We start from the raw sequence: 17,280 nt of genomic DNA on the forward strand, positions 1-17,280 counted from the left end.
TAGGAAAATGTAGATAAATTTTATATTGTTTTAATATTAAATAGTATAATAGGAATAATAGGAAGAAATTATTATTTAATTTCTTTATTTTTAAAATAGGATATATGATATTAGTCATTTGAAAAAATGTTTAAATTAATAAATTTAAATAAAGAAGAAAAATCTGATGTAAAATTAAAATATTCTGAAGAAAATAATAGTATTTAGATTAATAATTTATATTTTAGATATAAAGAAAATACTCCGTTAATCTTAGAAGATGTTTCTTTTCATATAGAAAAAAATAAAAAAGTTGCTTTAATAGGAAGAACAGGTTCAGGTAAATCAAGTTTAATTAGTATTATATTAAAATTATTTAAAAAAGAAAAAGGAGAAATATGAATATGAAATAATGAACTAGATACTATTCCTTTAAAAGATATAAGAGATAAAATTACTGTCATATTATAGGATGGATGTTTTTTTGAAGAAGAAACTTTAAGATTTAATTTAGTATTTGATTAGAATTATACAGATATAGAAATAAAAAATACTTTAAAATTATGTGAAGTTGATGATTTTATTATTAACCAAGGATTAGATGCTATATATAATAAAGGAAAAATAGGAACATATGTTTTAACTTAGGTATAGAAATAGTTATTATTTTTAGCTAGAGGTGTATTAAGAAATAAATCTATAGTTTTAATAGATGAAATAACTTGTGGATTTGATTTGTCATTAGATAAAAAAGTATAGGATGTAATTTTAAAATGTTTTAAAAATTGTACTGTTATATCTATTGTTCATTAGATACAAAATATATTAAATTATGATAAAGTTATTGTATTAGATAATAAAAAAATAATAGAATATGATTGCCCTAAAAAATTATTAAATAATAGAAAAAGTTATTTTTCAAGAATTTATCACCTATAATTAAATTTTTTATTTTTTAAAAAATTATTATTATACCTATAATAAATATCACTATAAAATGTTTTTTGAATATTTTTTTATTAAAAAAAATAAAATTAATTGATTTTTTTTTGAAAATATTATTTTATTTATTTTTATATTCATCTATTATATCTTCAAAATACTTATGATTTATTATTTCCTGTGCTGTTATTCTTTCCTAATGATCTATTAATAACATTTTATCTAATAAATCTATTTCTACTTCATTTATTTTTATTTTTCCTGATTTATATAATTTTTTTCATTCCTATTTCATTCTATATCCATCAACTATATCTTGATGCATCATAGAAACTTCTATATTATATTTTTCAATAAATAAACTTATCTCTTTTGTTCCCTTTATAGCAACTATCTTCTCTAACTAATCAATATTATCTTCTCCTTTAAAAAAAGGATCCTTTTTAAATATTATACTTGCAAATATACATCCTAATCCCCATATATCTAAAGAATAATCATAATAACCATAATCTAAAATCAATTCAGGACTCTTATAATATCTAGTAGCTACTCTACACATTAATTTAGTATCTGATTTATAAAATTCTGCAAGTCCTAAATCTATAATTTTTAATTCTTTACTTTTAACATTATAAATTATATTTAATGGTTTAATATCTCTATGAATTATTCCCTTACTATGTATATTTAATAATCCTAATGCTATCTTTAATATATAATGCTTAGACTCTAATTTGTCCATATTAAATAAATAATTTCTATAATGCTCATGCTCCATATATCTAAATGTAATTGCAGGAACTTTCTATATAGGACACATTATACTATCCATTATTTCTATAATATATTTACAATTTTTTAATATATTTAATATTTTAATTTCTCTCTAATATTTACTATATCTCACATGTTTTAATACCTTAATAATAACTAATTCATTGTCTATTTTATAATAACCTAAAAATACATATGAATATTTTCCTTCACCTATTTTCTTAGTAATACAATAATTATTTGGTAATTTTCACTATACTACATAATTAAAATAATCAGAATACTCTTCTCCCATATTTTCTACAATATTTAAAAAAATTTTACTCTTAGTTTTTACACAATTTAATTTCCCCTCTATAGAAAATATCTCACTTTTTACAGATTTCATAAAAATAAATAAAACACAAAAATTATTTTAATTTATTTTCTAAAAATTTAATTCTCTACTATATATTAGTTAATGCTTCTATTTTTTCCTAACTAATTAAAAATGTATCAAATTCTTTATATATCTATTCTCCTTCCTCCATCAACTCTATCTCCTTTTTAATATAATTACATTCATTTAATTTCATCCTTAATGCTTCTTCTTCTCCTTGATTATGTTGATGTGACATTTTTATAATATTATTTTATATATTTAATAATAACACAAAATGTCTATATTAAAAAGTAAAATAAAAATAGATGGAATTAAAACAATAGGTGGTATTCCTATACTCCCAATAAAAAATTTTAAATCAGAAAAAATAAATGAAGAAGATATTGTACAAGAAGCATTAATATACTTTAGATATAATTATTTGTTAAAAAGTTATAACATAGAATCAGAACAAGATAGATTAATTCTCTACTGTATTGCTTATATCTCATATTTAATAAAAAGAATATTTGATGATAAAATACCATGTGATTAGCAAAAACTCTATAAATTTTTAACAGGATTCTCAGGTGAAAAAATTTCTATTCCAGGAGATTGTGATTTTCCCTTAAATGAATACTTTATTCAAATTCATAACCCACAAGATAAGGAAATATTAAAAAAATATTTTTCCCAAATAAGAGAAGAATTGAGAGTGAGATTATCCTATATTTTATCCAAAGATAAAGAATCATATAAACATTGGTTGTAGTATGGTGTATCAAGCTTTATGAATATTGGAAAAATATAATAATTATTTTTTACCTTTTCTCCTACTCTTTTTTCTACTTTTCCTTCTACTCTTTTTTCTACTTTTCCTTCTCTTACTCTTCTCCAATGATCTCTTACTCAATAAATATTTTATATATATTCCAAAAATTATAATTCCAAAATATACTATAATAAATATTATCATAACTCAATACTTATATAATCATAATATAGATCTATTCCTCTTAGAAATTATATCAACTGACTCTATCTTCAAAGGGATATATAATATATTCATTACTCTTATCCTTTAATAATATAAGATTGTACTCCATTAATCTTAATATTATCTCTAAAACTATATTTTCTCTCTCCATTAATTCCTCACTATCATCATCCAATATTACAATCTCCTCTAACTCTATTAACTTCTCATAATTAATATTCTTAGGATAAGATATTAAAGTAATCTTCTCAAATTCTCCCAATAATATAATTACTAATATAATTATCCCACCTCTTCTCTTTAAAATATTTTCTAACTTCATGATTTCCTAATCATCCATATGGTATAACTCTTTCTTCTTATAATTATTTAATCCATTCTTTTCTAATTCATTTATTATATCTTTAATATTTGGACATATAACCTCTATTATTTTACTCTTTATCTTCTATATATTAAAATAATACTATCTATATAAATAATTTGTATGCCCTATCTCCTAATCACATCTCTCCAATATCTAATGAAATCATCTTGTTACACTCTAAATAATATAATCATCTGATTCTCAAAATATATCATTGCTATAAACCATTACTATAAAAAATATTATCATTAACCTAATAATTATTGTTCCATTTCATGTTTTTTTATATTATTCATTTCATTTCATAATAAAATATACCTTGATTATTTCATTAATATATATAATAACATATTATTTTTCTATAAATTCCTTACATAATATTATACTATTACTTCTAATATATATTAATCCTACTATTACTTCAAATATATCACTCTTTTTTATCTTATTATTCTCTATATATATTCTTTCCTTCTCCTTTATCTTACTCTCCATTTTCTATACTAAATATTCATTTGATACTAATCTATGATACTATTCTACAAATTCCTTATTCTTAATACTAATATCTATCTTTCTACATGTTATATATCCTAATATACAATCCCCTATTTTTTCAATCTATTCAAACTTATCTCTTCTCATATATATACTCTCCTCTATTATTTTCTCATTATCTATTTCTTCTATTATTTCCTTCTTAAATTTTTTCTATTTATTAAATATTATATAATATAAATTAGGAATAATATCATACTATAATAAAATTTTAGCAATTATATAATAAAATATCTCATTCTATCTCTTCATATCCTTACAATATATATACTATTTCATATAAATCTTATATATAAATTTTATATTCTTCATTAATTTAATCGTAACATTATGTAAATCACATTCTGTTATATTTCTATTGTCTTCATATAAATTAATAATTATAAAATATTTTAAATAACATTTTCCTATAAATATATAATTTCTTATTATATTCTCCTCATAATCTAAATAATTAATATATCTTCTATTGTGATCCATATTAATTCCTATAATATTATTCTCTTCAATATAATATCCACATTCTTTCTTTATCTCATCAAAATAATACTCTATATCATTATAAAAAATAAAAATGTCTTTCACATTGAAAGATTGCTTAAATAAATTATTAGTTAAACCCTTTCCTTTATCTATTATAATATTTTCATTCTTAATATAATAATAACAAAATAAATATTCAAATAATAAATAATCAATCCCACTTAATAAACAATGTATAGGATTAATTACTCCATGTATATAATTATATATTAAATATTCTACCTTTAATTTCTTATATAATGATGTACTTCTTGATACTGTCTCTACCTTATCTATTCTAAATATTATCTTTTTATTCCCTCTCTTATATATACATATTTTTCCTATTATATCTCTCTCATTAATATAATTCCTTCTCTTATAATAACTATTATATAATAATTTTAATGATAAATTGTTTCCTTCTTTGTCCTAATATATAGGTATTATATCCTCAAACTAAATATTTAAAACTCTCCTATAATATAAATTGATCTTCTTCATATAATCATTCTACTCTTTATCTAATTTCATATCCATTTCCTTAACTATTATCCTAATGTTAGGATAATTTCTTCATCTAATATTATACTCATCTAATCTTATCTACTTATCTGTATATAAATAAATTCATTTTAAATAATATTTTACTTCATTTATAATAATACTTGACTCAATACTCTTCTTCATCAAATAACCCTGACCATCATACCCCATAACATAATAATCTATCTATTTATAGATTATCTAATATATCTTCTTACACTTTTCTTCCTCCTCCTTCTACTATTGTCCCATTTTATTCCTTTCTTATTATCTTAAATTTAAAAATATCATAAATTTAAATAATGAATTTTACTTATTTATTTAATTCATTCAAACTTGCATATTTTAACGTTCATTCTCTTGCTATAATGTCATACTATTGTCTATTTTTTAAATATATCTATTTTATAACATCTACAGAATTATGATACGGATTACACTACTTTAATAAATTTCTTATTTCTAATATTAATTCATATATAGTATTTATACTACTTCATTTATACAATATATTTAAATGAATCTCTGCATTCTTACTTAAATTACAATGATAAATCTTTGTCTTAAATATAACTACAGGCGCTGTAAATGGATAATCTTTATTTAAATATATATCTATAAAAAATATTCCCTAATAATAAGGTGTATTTTCAGGTCCTCCTATTAAACATCTTCAATATTTTAAACTATTATCTCTAGGAAAAATTATTGTATCTGTAGGAGATTTTAAATATAATTCATTAAATTCATTTTTTATTCTTCTATTATAAATATTCTCTTCTAATCCTTCTATATTATTCTTATTTAAATTCTCCTTCATTATATTTTGCGGAAGATAACAACACTGGAATTATTATGTTAAATAGAAAAATATCAGAATTGTATTTATCCTCTGAAGATATTAAAGAATATTTTATCAATAAATAGAATAAAAATAAAAATAATTAAATGAATAATAATAAAAAATTAATTAAACTAAAAATATATAGAATAAAACAAGAAATAATTCTTTATAAAAAATTAATTAATATAATTAATAATAAATTTAACTTATTTTAATTCTAATAATAACTTTAATACATCCTAAGACAATTCATCTATTTCTATCTCTACTGAAAAATCACTTGTTTCAAATATAGCATAAGGAATTTCTTCTTCTATTAATTCTATATGCTTTATTATCTCTTCTTTTCCTATATTATTTAATTTCTAAACATATTTTTCTCTTAATTCTTTTAACTCTTTATTTTCTTCCTATTCATCAAATAATCTATTAATTTTTCTTTCAAAATACATAGAAAGATAATTAGCTACAATATAAATAGGTGTTCCTGGTATATTATATTTTAATGCATTTTTTCATACTAATCTCATATCATATAATCACTATATCATATTATTATACTAATTTTTATTTAAATTATTTTTAATTGTTCCTAAATCCATAGGCGTCTTTATTATTTTTGGATAATCAAATAATTTTAATGATTTTCAATCTACTGGCTTTCTAAACTCTGTAGCATCTAATCTATTATATAATAAATTTAAAATAATTTTTGCTTTATTCTTCCAATCTTTTATATTAATTTCATTTTCTTCTATTTTCATTATAAGTTAGTGTTTAAACATCAATCTATTTATTTAATATATATGAAGTACAATTTAACTAAACTCATACTATTTTATCATCTATTAAAGACTAAACTTGTATATAAACTTTATCTGTATTTTTCTAATTTCTAGGTCTTAAATCCTTTAAAATTATTTCTTTTCCTGGTTCATAAGTACCTAAATAAACTGGATTATTTCCTACATTATTATAAACAAAAGTTATTTTTGTTATTTCTCCTATAGAGTTAATAAATCATCCATCTCTTATTTCATCTTCTTTATTTAAATTTATTTTAGGATCTGGATCTTCATTTAAATAATCTAATAAAAATTCTATAGCATAATTATTCTATTTTATTTTTGTTTTTAATGTTTTAATTTTATATAATTTTTCAAAAAATAATTTTTTAGTTTTTCCTATTTCTGTAAAATCAGAATCATTAACAGTAATATTTTTAACATCTTCTATATATTTTTCAAATTTCTTAAAATCTAAATCATCTAAATCTAATTTTTTAATATCATCTAAATGTATATTAGGTAAAATTTTTATTATTTCTTTATTTTCATATTTTTCCTCTTCTATATTACTATTATTTTCTTCATTAGAATTATCTATTTGAATTTTTTCTAAATTATCTTCTTTGAAATTAAATTCTTTATTATTTTTTTCTTTTAAATGTATTTTTTCTTCTTCACTTTCTATATTATTTTGATTTTTTTCATTTGATTTTTTCATTTTTATATACTTATAACACAAAGATTAATATAATAAAAATATGGAAAATGAATTGAATTAGTTAATAGAAAATAATTTTAATAAAATAAAAAGAAAATATAATTTTATCTTAATTTTAGGCAGTCCTTGTAGTGGAAAAGGTTTTATTTGTAATAAAATTATAGAAAATTATAAAAATATAGTTAAAGTTTCTTGTGGCGATTTAATTAGAAATGTTATTAAATATAATTGTTATAATTTTTCTTCTAATTTATTAAATTATATTATTGATTTTTATAATAATGGTAAAGTTATTGATGCTAGAATAACAATCTCATTATTATTAATCTTTATTTATAATCAAAATAATGATTTTATAATTATTGATGGATTTCCTAGATCTGAAAATAATTATATTTATCTTAAAAAATATCTTAAAAATATAGGAAAAATAAAATTAATTTTTAATATTTTCTGTCCTTTTGATACTATTAAAAATAGATTAATTATTAGACAAAATGAAGAAAATAGATCTGATGATAATTTATCTATCTTAGAAGAAAGATATAATCAATATATTAATGAAAATTTAATTATTATTAATGATATGAAAAATCACTTTAATGTTATCGATATTGACAGTAATAATTCTAAAGAAATTGTTTTTAATAATATTTAGTAGAATTTATTTTTCTTAATAAAAAAATAATATCTTAAATCATAATATTTTATAAGACATAAATAAATAATGTAGAAGAAAATATTTTTTATTTTAGTTATAATAATTAATTTTATTCAAAAAAACAATGCAACAATGCCAGATTTTAATGTTATAAAATAGAAAAATACAAGAGAAAAGATAAAATTCTTTGAATAGTTAAATAAGAAAGTAGAAGATAAAGAATTATCTTTACCATCCGATAATACAGAAGAAAATAATGAAGATTTATAGAATAGAAGTTATGCATAGGAAGAGTCAAATGACAGTAATTAGGAAGAAGAAAGTTAGACTTAGACTTAGGAAGAAGAAAATAATCCCGTAACAGAAGAGGAAAAGAATTAGGAAGAAAATAATTAGAATTAGACTTAGGAAGAAGAATAGATAGAAGAAAGTTAGACTTAGACTTAGGAAGAAAAAATAATTAGACTTAGACTTAGGAAGAAGAAAATAATCCCGTAACAGAAGAGGAAAAGAATTAGGAAGAAAATAATTAGAATTAGACTTAGGAAGAAGAATAGATAGAAGAAGAAAGTTAGAATTAGACTTAGGAAGAATAGATAGAAGAAGAATCAAATGACAATAAAGAAGAAGAAAAGGAATAGGAAGAAAATAATCCTGAACTAAATATAGTCTCAGAAGATGAAGATGAAAAAGAAGATGAAGATAATGAAAAAGAAGAATTTAAAATTATAGGCGAAATAATAGAAGAAAAAGAAATAATAGAAGAAAATGTTTCAAATAATATAAAAAAACAAATAAAAATAAAATTTCCGAAATCTACTTTAATTAAGCCTATAAGAATAGAATTAAAAGATGAAAAACAAGAAATAAAAGGATTAATTTTAAAATAGGGAAATAATAAACAAGAAATAAAAGAAAATATAATTTTTAAAGAACAAATTCAAAATATAAATTTTGAAGAAATTATTTATATAGTTCTAAAAGATTCTTCCGATAATCAAATCATAGATTTAAAATTTCAAATTCATTTTAATCTATAGTTAAATAATAAATCTATTATATTCAATTGTGATTTAATTACAAACAGATGTGAAAAGGTAATTCTTTCCTAAATAATTTTAGATTATTTTATGTTATTTTAAATTACGAAAAAATGTTATTAATGATTATATTAATTAAATTTATATTTAATTCACCTCCTCCAGCTCCTCCTCTTCCACCTGATTGAAATAAACCATTATTAAATAATTCACCTCCTCCAGCTCCTCCTCTTCCACCTGATTGAAATAAATCAAATCATAAAAAAGAAGAAGAAGAAAATAAAAAAGAAGAAAATCCTTCTCGTAATAAATTATTAGAAGAAATAAGAAATGCAAATGGTAAAATAAATAAAAAAAGAACAACTATTAAACAACCAAAACAAAATATAATAAATTCTAATAGTATTATAGATGAAATAAAATAGAATAATCAATTAAGAAAAACATTTGTTAATATTAATATATATCATATTAATATTAAAAATTCTTATATTTCCCATATTAAAATTACTCCAAAAAATCATTTGATAAATTTTAATAAAATTTTAATAAAATATAATAATATTGTTAAAGAATATAAAGAATTAGATATAGAAAAAGATAAAACTATAAGAATAGAAAATACTAATGAATTATTCTTTTATTTAAAAAATAATTTAAATGAAGTAATACAAGATGGTGTTTTTGTTATAACTTTAACCATAAATAATGAACCAAATGAAATAAAAGAATTAACTTGTAATCTTAATGAAATCGGAATTTGTAAATAATTAATTAATTATATTTTGTGTTGTTAAAACATAAAATAATATGAAAGATGATGAAGAACTTAGTCTTAATACTTTTGATTGTGATGATGGAAAAATAATAGAAACAATGTTAATAAAACATAAAATAGGTGATAATTTTGAAATAGATTCAAATTTTTTTAATTATGAACCTTATGATACTTGTAAAGAATTATATTATCTTAATAGAGAATATATTAAATATACAGAAGAATTAATTTTTTTAAAAAAATTAGAAAATGATTTAATTAAAAATATTCCTTTAATAGAGGAAAATATAGAAAATTGTTCTCATAAAAATTATTATAAAATTATTAAAACTTTATCTTATTCTATTGGCTTTACTGTTGTTGCTTTAAATTTATTTCATTCTATATTAGAAAATTTCTATATTAATTAATTAATTATTTTTTAAACTTAACACAAAGATATATTAATGAATAAAGCTCCAATTATTTTAGATATAGGTTCTGGTTATATAAAATTAGGTTATGGTGGTGATAATTTCCCTGTTGCTGTTTATCCTACTATAGTAGGTAAACCTATAATAAGAAATAAAGCTAAAAAAGCTAAAACAATATTTAGTAATAAAAAGGTTATTGTAGGAAGTGATTGTGTCTTACATATGGACTCTTTAGATTTAAATTATCCTATATTAAATGGTGAAATAAAAGACACTACTGAAATGATGCATATTTGAGACTATACTTTTAATGATATACTTAAAATAGAAAAATTTAATGAAGAAAATTTACTCTTTACAGAAGCTCCTTTTGTTCCTATAAAACATAAACAACATATTTATGAAACAATGTTTGAAGTCTATAAATTTGGTGGTGTTAAAGGTGTTCTTCAAGCTCAATTAGTTTTATATGCTCAAGGTTTAAATACAGGTTTAGTTATAGATAGTGGAGATGGCGTTACTCATGTTCTTCCTATTAATGAAGGTTATACTTCTTAGCATCAAATAATGAAATTAAACTTTGCCGGAAGACATCTTACTAAATATCTTACAAAATTACTTCAAATCTCAGGTTATTATTTAAATAATTCTACAGATTTTCTCCTTGTAGCTAAAATTAAAGAAAAATTATGTTATGTAGCCTATGATGTAAAAGAAGAAGAAAAATTAAATTTAGAAACTAATTATATACAAAAAACCTATACTTTACCTGATAAAAGAACTATAACTATAAGTCAAGAAAGATATCAAACTGCTGAAGCATTATTTGATCCAATGTTAGCATCTTGTCATGATCCTTCTGTTGATATGCAAGTATTAAATTCTATACTAAAAGTTGATCCTACTTATAGAACTGTAATGACTAAACATATAGTTTTGTCTGGTGGTACTACTATGTTACCTGGTTTTTCAACTAGATTAGAGAAAGAAGTAAAAAATAAAATTATAGAAAATCTTTTTGATGGCGATAAATCTTCTCTTAGAGAATATCCTGTTAGAATTGAAGATCCTCCAAGAAGAAAATATATGGTCTTTCATGGTGCTTCTGTACTTGCTGATATTATGAAAAATAGAAATGATTTCTGAATTACTCCTCAAATGTGAGAAGAAGAAGGTATAAGTGCTGTTCTTAAATAAAATATTTTTTTCAAAAAAATTAAAAAAATATATTTTTTCTTATTAATTTTTTCTAAAGAAAAAATTAAATTAAAATAACTTTTAAAAATTTTTTCAAAATTTTTATTAACAAAACAAATATTTTTTTTCAAAGAAAAAAAATAATAACAAAACAATTAAAAAATTTTAAAAAAATTTTTTATTAAAATAACTTTTAAATTTTTTTAAAAAAAATTAATTAAATCTATTTCTAGCTAATTTATTTCCGCTTCCTTTTACGTTATCATCTTTAAAATCATCTCAATTTCTCTATTTCTTTAACCAGGTATAATATTCTTCTTCATTCATTTCGTCAATTTCTTTATTAGTATTAGAACAAGCTAATTTTTCATTATCTTTCATAGCTTTTAATTCTTTTTCTACTACATCGTCTATGGAACCTGATGGCAAATTTGGATTATTAAAAATATTATTTTTAATTTTATTTATTTCTATAATTTCTTTGGTATTATTACTATTAAAAATATTTTTTATTTCTTGAATTTTTCCATCTTTATTAATATGATAATTTTTTAAATTTGAAGAGATATTTTTCTAAGGCAAGTCTTTATTTTTTAAAATATTTAATTCTAGAATAATATTTTCTATATGATTAACAGAGTATATAATTGATAAATCTAAAAGAGTAAAAATAATATTTCTTTTATCTTCTTCGTAAGAAATATTTAAAATTTCATTTATATTATTAAAAATTTTAATTTTATTTTCTAATTCTTTTTGATAATTAAATTTTAATAATTTAATTTCTCTGTTTTTATAAAGATCATTATCATTATTTAAATTTTTTATTATTTTATATTCTATTTCATTAATAAATTTTCTATTTTTCATATCATCTAAATAATTAAATAATTTTTCTTTAATGGAAGTAATAGAATTTTTTCTATTATTTAATTCTATTTGTTCATTTTTAATGGAAATTTCTATATAAGGATATAATAAAAATAATAAATCATTTGTATTAATATTGTCTATATCTTCATTAAAATAATTATTTGAAATATTAATTAAAGTATTATTATTATTTTCCATATCATTTTCTTCATTTTTATTTAAAATGTACTTATTAATTAAAGTAAAATATATTTTATGTTTTTCATATAATTTATTTAAAAACATAAAATATTATTATTTAGAAAATTATGGAAAATAAAGAGAATGAAAAAATATTGTTTGAATATGGAATAGAAAGAATGATTTGTTATCAAAATAATAAAAACCATAAAATGGCATATTTTAAAAAGGATAATATGGTAATACATGTTGTAAATTTTGAAGTATTTAAAATTAATTTAAATGATATGAGTGTAGAAGAATTAACTATAGATTTTGAAAGTATTATTTAGAATATATTTTATACAGATAAATTATTAGTATTTATTACAGAGGAGAAAATAGAAGTTTTTAATTTTAAATATGAATTATAGTATAGGATAGTATAGAAAAGTTTATGTATTATTTTAATTAATATTAAAGAAATATATTATTTAATATGTCATAATTATGGTAGTATTAAAATAATTAAATTAGTAGAAAATAGTTATGAAAAATTTAAAATAATTGAAACATAGTAGATAGAATAGAATATAAAAAATATTTTTTAGTTAAATAAAGATAGTAGTGAAATAATTTGTTTATATTCTGATATGAGTATTATAATATGGGATATATTAAAAGATGAATTAGAATGTATTAAAATAAATAAAGATTTATCTAAAGAAGGAATTAAAATTAAAAATTCTATTTTATAGAATGATGAATTAACTATATTATATGAAGAAATAGAAGAAGAAATTGTATTGAATACTATTATAGTTAAATTTGATATAAAATAGAATAAAATAATATTTTAGAAAAATATTTTAGATATAGTATAGGAAAAAGAATGAAAATTATTACCATATGAAAAATATAATAGTAATAAAGATGAATTTATTATAGTAGATAATTAGATAATTTATATGAATAATAAGATATAGACAATATCTTTTGATATTTATTCTATATGTTATATAGATAGAATGAATATATTAGTATATAGTGAGGAATATGGAATACATATAATTAACTTAAATAAATAAAATTATAGATATAAAATATATTTGTGTTTTAATTATTAAATGAGTGAAAAAGAAGATTGACATATATCAGTATTAAATAAAGTATTTAATGAAAAATTAGATGATGTTACATAGGATGTTTTAGCATCATTAATGTTAGAATCTAAAAAAAGAAGAATGAGTTCATGAATATTAATATCTTCTAATGAAGATATACTTAAGGAATAGATTAAAGAATAGAAAAAAGTTAATGTATTTTAGAGTGAAAGAAAGGATTTATTAACTATTTTATATAAATATAATAAATTTTCTATATAGTCTAATATAAGAAAAGATGTATAGTTTACTTATTAGATAATGAACAATATGTCTGAAGATGAATTAATGAAGAATATGTTTTTGAGTAGAAAATGATATTTATTAACAAGTGAATATTTAAGAAAAAAATCTGTTTTAAATTTAAGTAGATTTTGATTATTTTTAAATTAGGTTAAAGAAACAAATGAATTACCAAAACCAATATAGAATTATATTAAATTTATATTAGGGAAATATACGGGATTAATAAAGATAGTATGTAATTTTTGTTATAATTTAAATGATTATTTATTATGGTGTTTAATGAGTCCTATTATATAGAACAATGGAATGAATATTAAAATATTAAATTTATATGGATGTGAATAGATAACAAATTTAACTATTGAATTTATAGTAGAAAAGATGCCTAATTTAGTTTATTTAGATTTAGGAAGATGTTATTTAATAACTACAGTAGGAATTAGTAAATTAATAAAGAATATGTAGAGTTTATAGATATTAAGATTAAACAATAACAAATTTTTAGTACCTGAAATAATATTAGAATTAAAGAATAGTATTAATTTAAAAGTATTAGATGTAAAGGGATGTTTTAGTAAGGATAAAGAAAAGGTACAGAATTATATTAAGTAGATAGGAAAGAGTAATTGCAAGGTTAAGTTTTGTGGAAATTTAAACTAGGAATTTTATACTAATTTTTATGTTTAAAGATTTTATATAAATTATTTTTTTAATCCTCCCATGCGGGACTCGGACCCGCAACCTCACGATTAAGAGTCGTGCGCTCTACCAATTGAGCTAACAGGAGATTAAATATTAGATTAGATTTTGAAGTATTAATTTTTAAAATTAATTATTGATCTGATTTAATTTTTCTTGCACCTCTTATACGACCAGTTCTTCTTGCAGCTACTAGACCTACTTTCTATCCTGGAGGAGCATGTCTACTAACAGTACTTGGTTTACCTATATGTTGATGATTACCACCACCATGGGGATGATCAACTGGATTCATTGCAACACCTCTGACTACAGGTCAGCATTTCTTTTTTGTTTTATATTTATAGTAGGAGTTACCAGCTTTAAGTAATGGTTTTTCTAGTCTTCCAGTACCAGCTACTTGACCTAACATAGCGAGACATTTGGAGTTAATTGTTTTTTTTATACCTGAAGGGAGTTTTATTTTAGTTGTTTTATCTTCTAAATTATGAGTTACTATAGTACCAAACATACCGGATGATCTTATTAATTTTCCTCTATCACCTCTTTTTAATTCTAGATTACATAGAGTTGAACCTTCAGGCATTTTACCTACAGGGATAATATTACCTAAGAACAAAGGAGCTTTAGAACCACAAGTTATAATTTGACCTGTATACATTCCTTCACAAGCTATAAAAATTTCTTTTTGAATTTTTGATGAATTTTTTCTTTGAAAATCTGCGAAGGCTAAAGGAGCGCCTCTACCTTTATCATGAACAATATCTGTTATTATTCCTTTAGTTAAGTTATAGTATGAAGAAATATCTAATTTTGTTAAGTGAGAAGGTCCTTTTCTTCCAACAGTATTTGATTTATAGATTGAGCCTTTACCTTTTCTTTGAACTCTAATTCTTTTACCCATTATATTTTTATAATATTAATTTAAAAATATCATCATGAAAATAATTTGTGTTAATTATTTTTATATTTATGTGTAATATTACTTTATTATTTATTATAATAAACGGGGTATTTGTAGAAGAATATTATGTTTCTGAAGATGATATTTGGGTATGAAGTTTTAAATTATTAAATAATACGAAAAATATATATAATAAATAGAATTTTTTAGATTATAATTGATAGATTAAAGGGATAAAAAAGAATAATGATTAGATAGTAGAGAGAATTTTTATATATTAGAGTAATGGATTAGTAGATATGTTAAATAAAGAATGAAGATTAGATTTTCTTAATATATATTCTAAAAATGTTATAGATTATTTATTTACAGCAATATTTGAAATAAAAGAAAATGAAGAAGAGATTATTTTTATATGTTAGTTTAATAAGTGTATTAGATAGAAAGATATTATTATTAATATGAATAAAGTCAATAAAAAAGAATATAAGAAGAAATTACATTTTATTGAAGGATGGGATGATAAGGATAATAGATTTTATTATATCGGATTTTATTTATTAATTTCATTAATATTATTATTATTTAAAATATGGTGAATAATTGGTATAATATGGTGAATCAATAGGTATAAACTATCAGGTAGATGAAGAGATCTTAGGATAAAAATGATAGAATTGGAATTGGCAGCAAGAGATGAACCATATACTTGTTGTTTATAAAATTAAATAATTTAAATTTATAATAAAATATTGAAATAATGTTTCGTGTTAAGAGAGAATTATTATGAAATTAATGTTATTATTTATTATTATATTATATGAGATATATGGATATTTATTTTTTATTTTTAACGATGATATTTGGTTATGAAGTTTTTTAAGAATACCAAATATTTCACTTGCAAGAGGATTAAGTATGAATTTTAATTCTGAAAATTGATAGATTAAGGGGATAAAAATGTACAATGATTAGATAGTAGAGATAATTTTTATAGTTGATAATAGTGGATTAGTGGATTATTTATTAGATAGTAGGAAAAGAAATTTTTTTAGAATATATTCAAATAATATTATAGATAATATATTTACAATAGCAATAGGTTTAAATGAATATAACTTAGAATGTATGCATATGTGTTTATTTAATAAGTGTGAAATAATGGAAGATTCTATTATTAAGATGAATATTTCGAATAAAAAAACATATATTGCTGTAACAGACTATATTGATATGTATAAAGAAAGTAATAAATTTTATTATATAGGATTTAATATTTTAATGAATTTAATAAATTTATGTATAGTAATATGGATAATGATTGGAATATTTTATTTTTTTAAATTTTGTTTTTGTAGTAATAGGTTTAATTATTATTATTAAGTAATTTTATTTTTAATTAAAATATATTTATTTAATATGATTATTTATGTTTATGTTTTTAAAATAAATAAAATCGGAATTTTTAAAAATATCAATATAATATTTAGTGTTATTGGTTAAATTATATAGTTTATGTTTATTTTAATATTTATTATTATATTAAACGGAATATTTGGGAATAAGTACAATATATATGATAATGATGAATGAATATGAAGTTTTATTATATATTATGAAGAGAAAAGGTTTGAGAAAGAAATAAAAATAATAACAAATTTTAATATTGGAGATTGATAGATTAAGGGAGTAAAAAGTATAATGATTAGATAGTAGAGAGAATTTTTATAATTGATAATAGTGGATTA

The 17,280-nt window shown here is 19.6% G+C and overlaps 2 protein-coding genes and 1 non-coding gene across 3 annotated transcripts; 1 reads left to right on the forward strand and 2 right to left on the reverse strand.

Annotated features, from left to right (window-relative positions):
• Positions 1 to 10,699: 10,699 nt before the first annotated feature.
• Positions 10,700 to 11,798, forward strand: LOC125290530 (actin-related protein 2-like). Its single transcript, XM_048237209.1, is given in 3 exon segments — positions 10,700 to 10,922; positions 11,187 to 11,281; positions 11,793 to 11,798. Coding segments are annotated over 3 exon segments (324 nt in total).
• Positions 11,799 to 14,643: 2,845 nt separating this feature from the next.
• trnak-cuu lies at positions 14,644 to 14,716 on the reverse strand. The gene has a single exon. It is a non-coding gene; the product is annotated as a tRNA-Lys (tRNA).
• Positions 14,717 to 14,761: 45 nt separating this feature from the next.
• On the reverse strand, positions 14,762 to 15,532 carry LOC125290534 (60S ribosomal protein L8-like). Its single transcript, XM_048237212.1, is given in 1 exon segment — positions 14,762 to 15,532. A coding segment is annotated over 1 exon segment (771 nt).
• Between the last annotated feature and the right edge of the window lie 1,748 nt (positions 15,533 to 17,280).

The sequence above is a fragment of the Alosa alosa genome, unplaced genomic scaffold (assembly GCF_017589495.1).
Source record: "Alosa alosa isolate M-15738 ecotype Scorff River unplaced genomic scaffold, AALO_Geno_1.1 AALO_1.0_unplaced_6, whole genome shotgun sequence".
NCBI lineage: Eukaryota > Metazoa > Chordata > Actinopteri > Clupeiformes > Clupeidae > Alosa > Alosa alosa.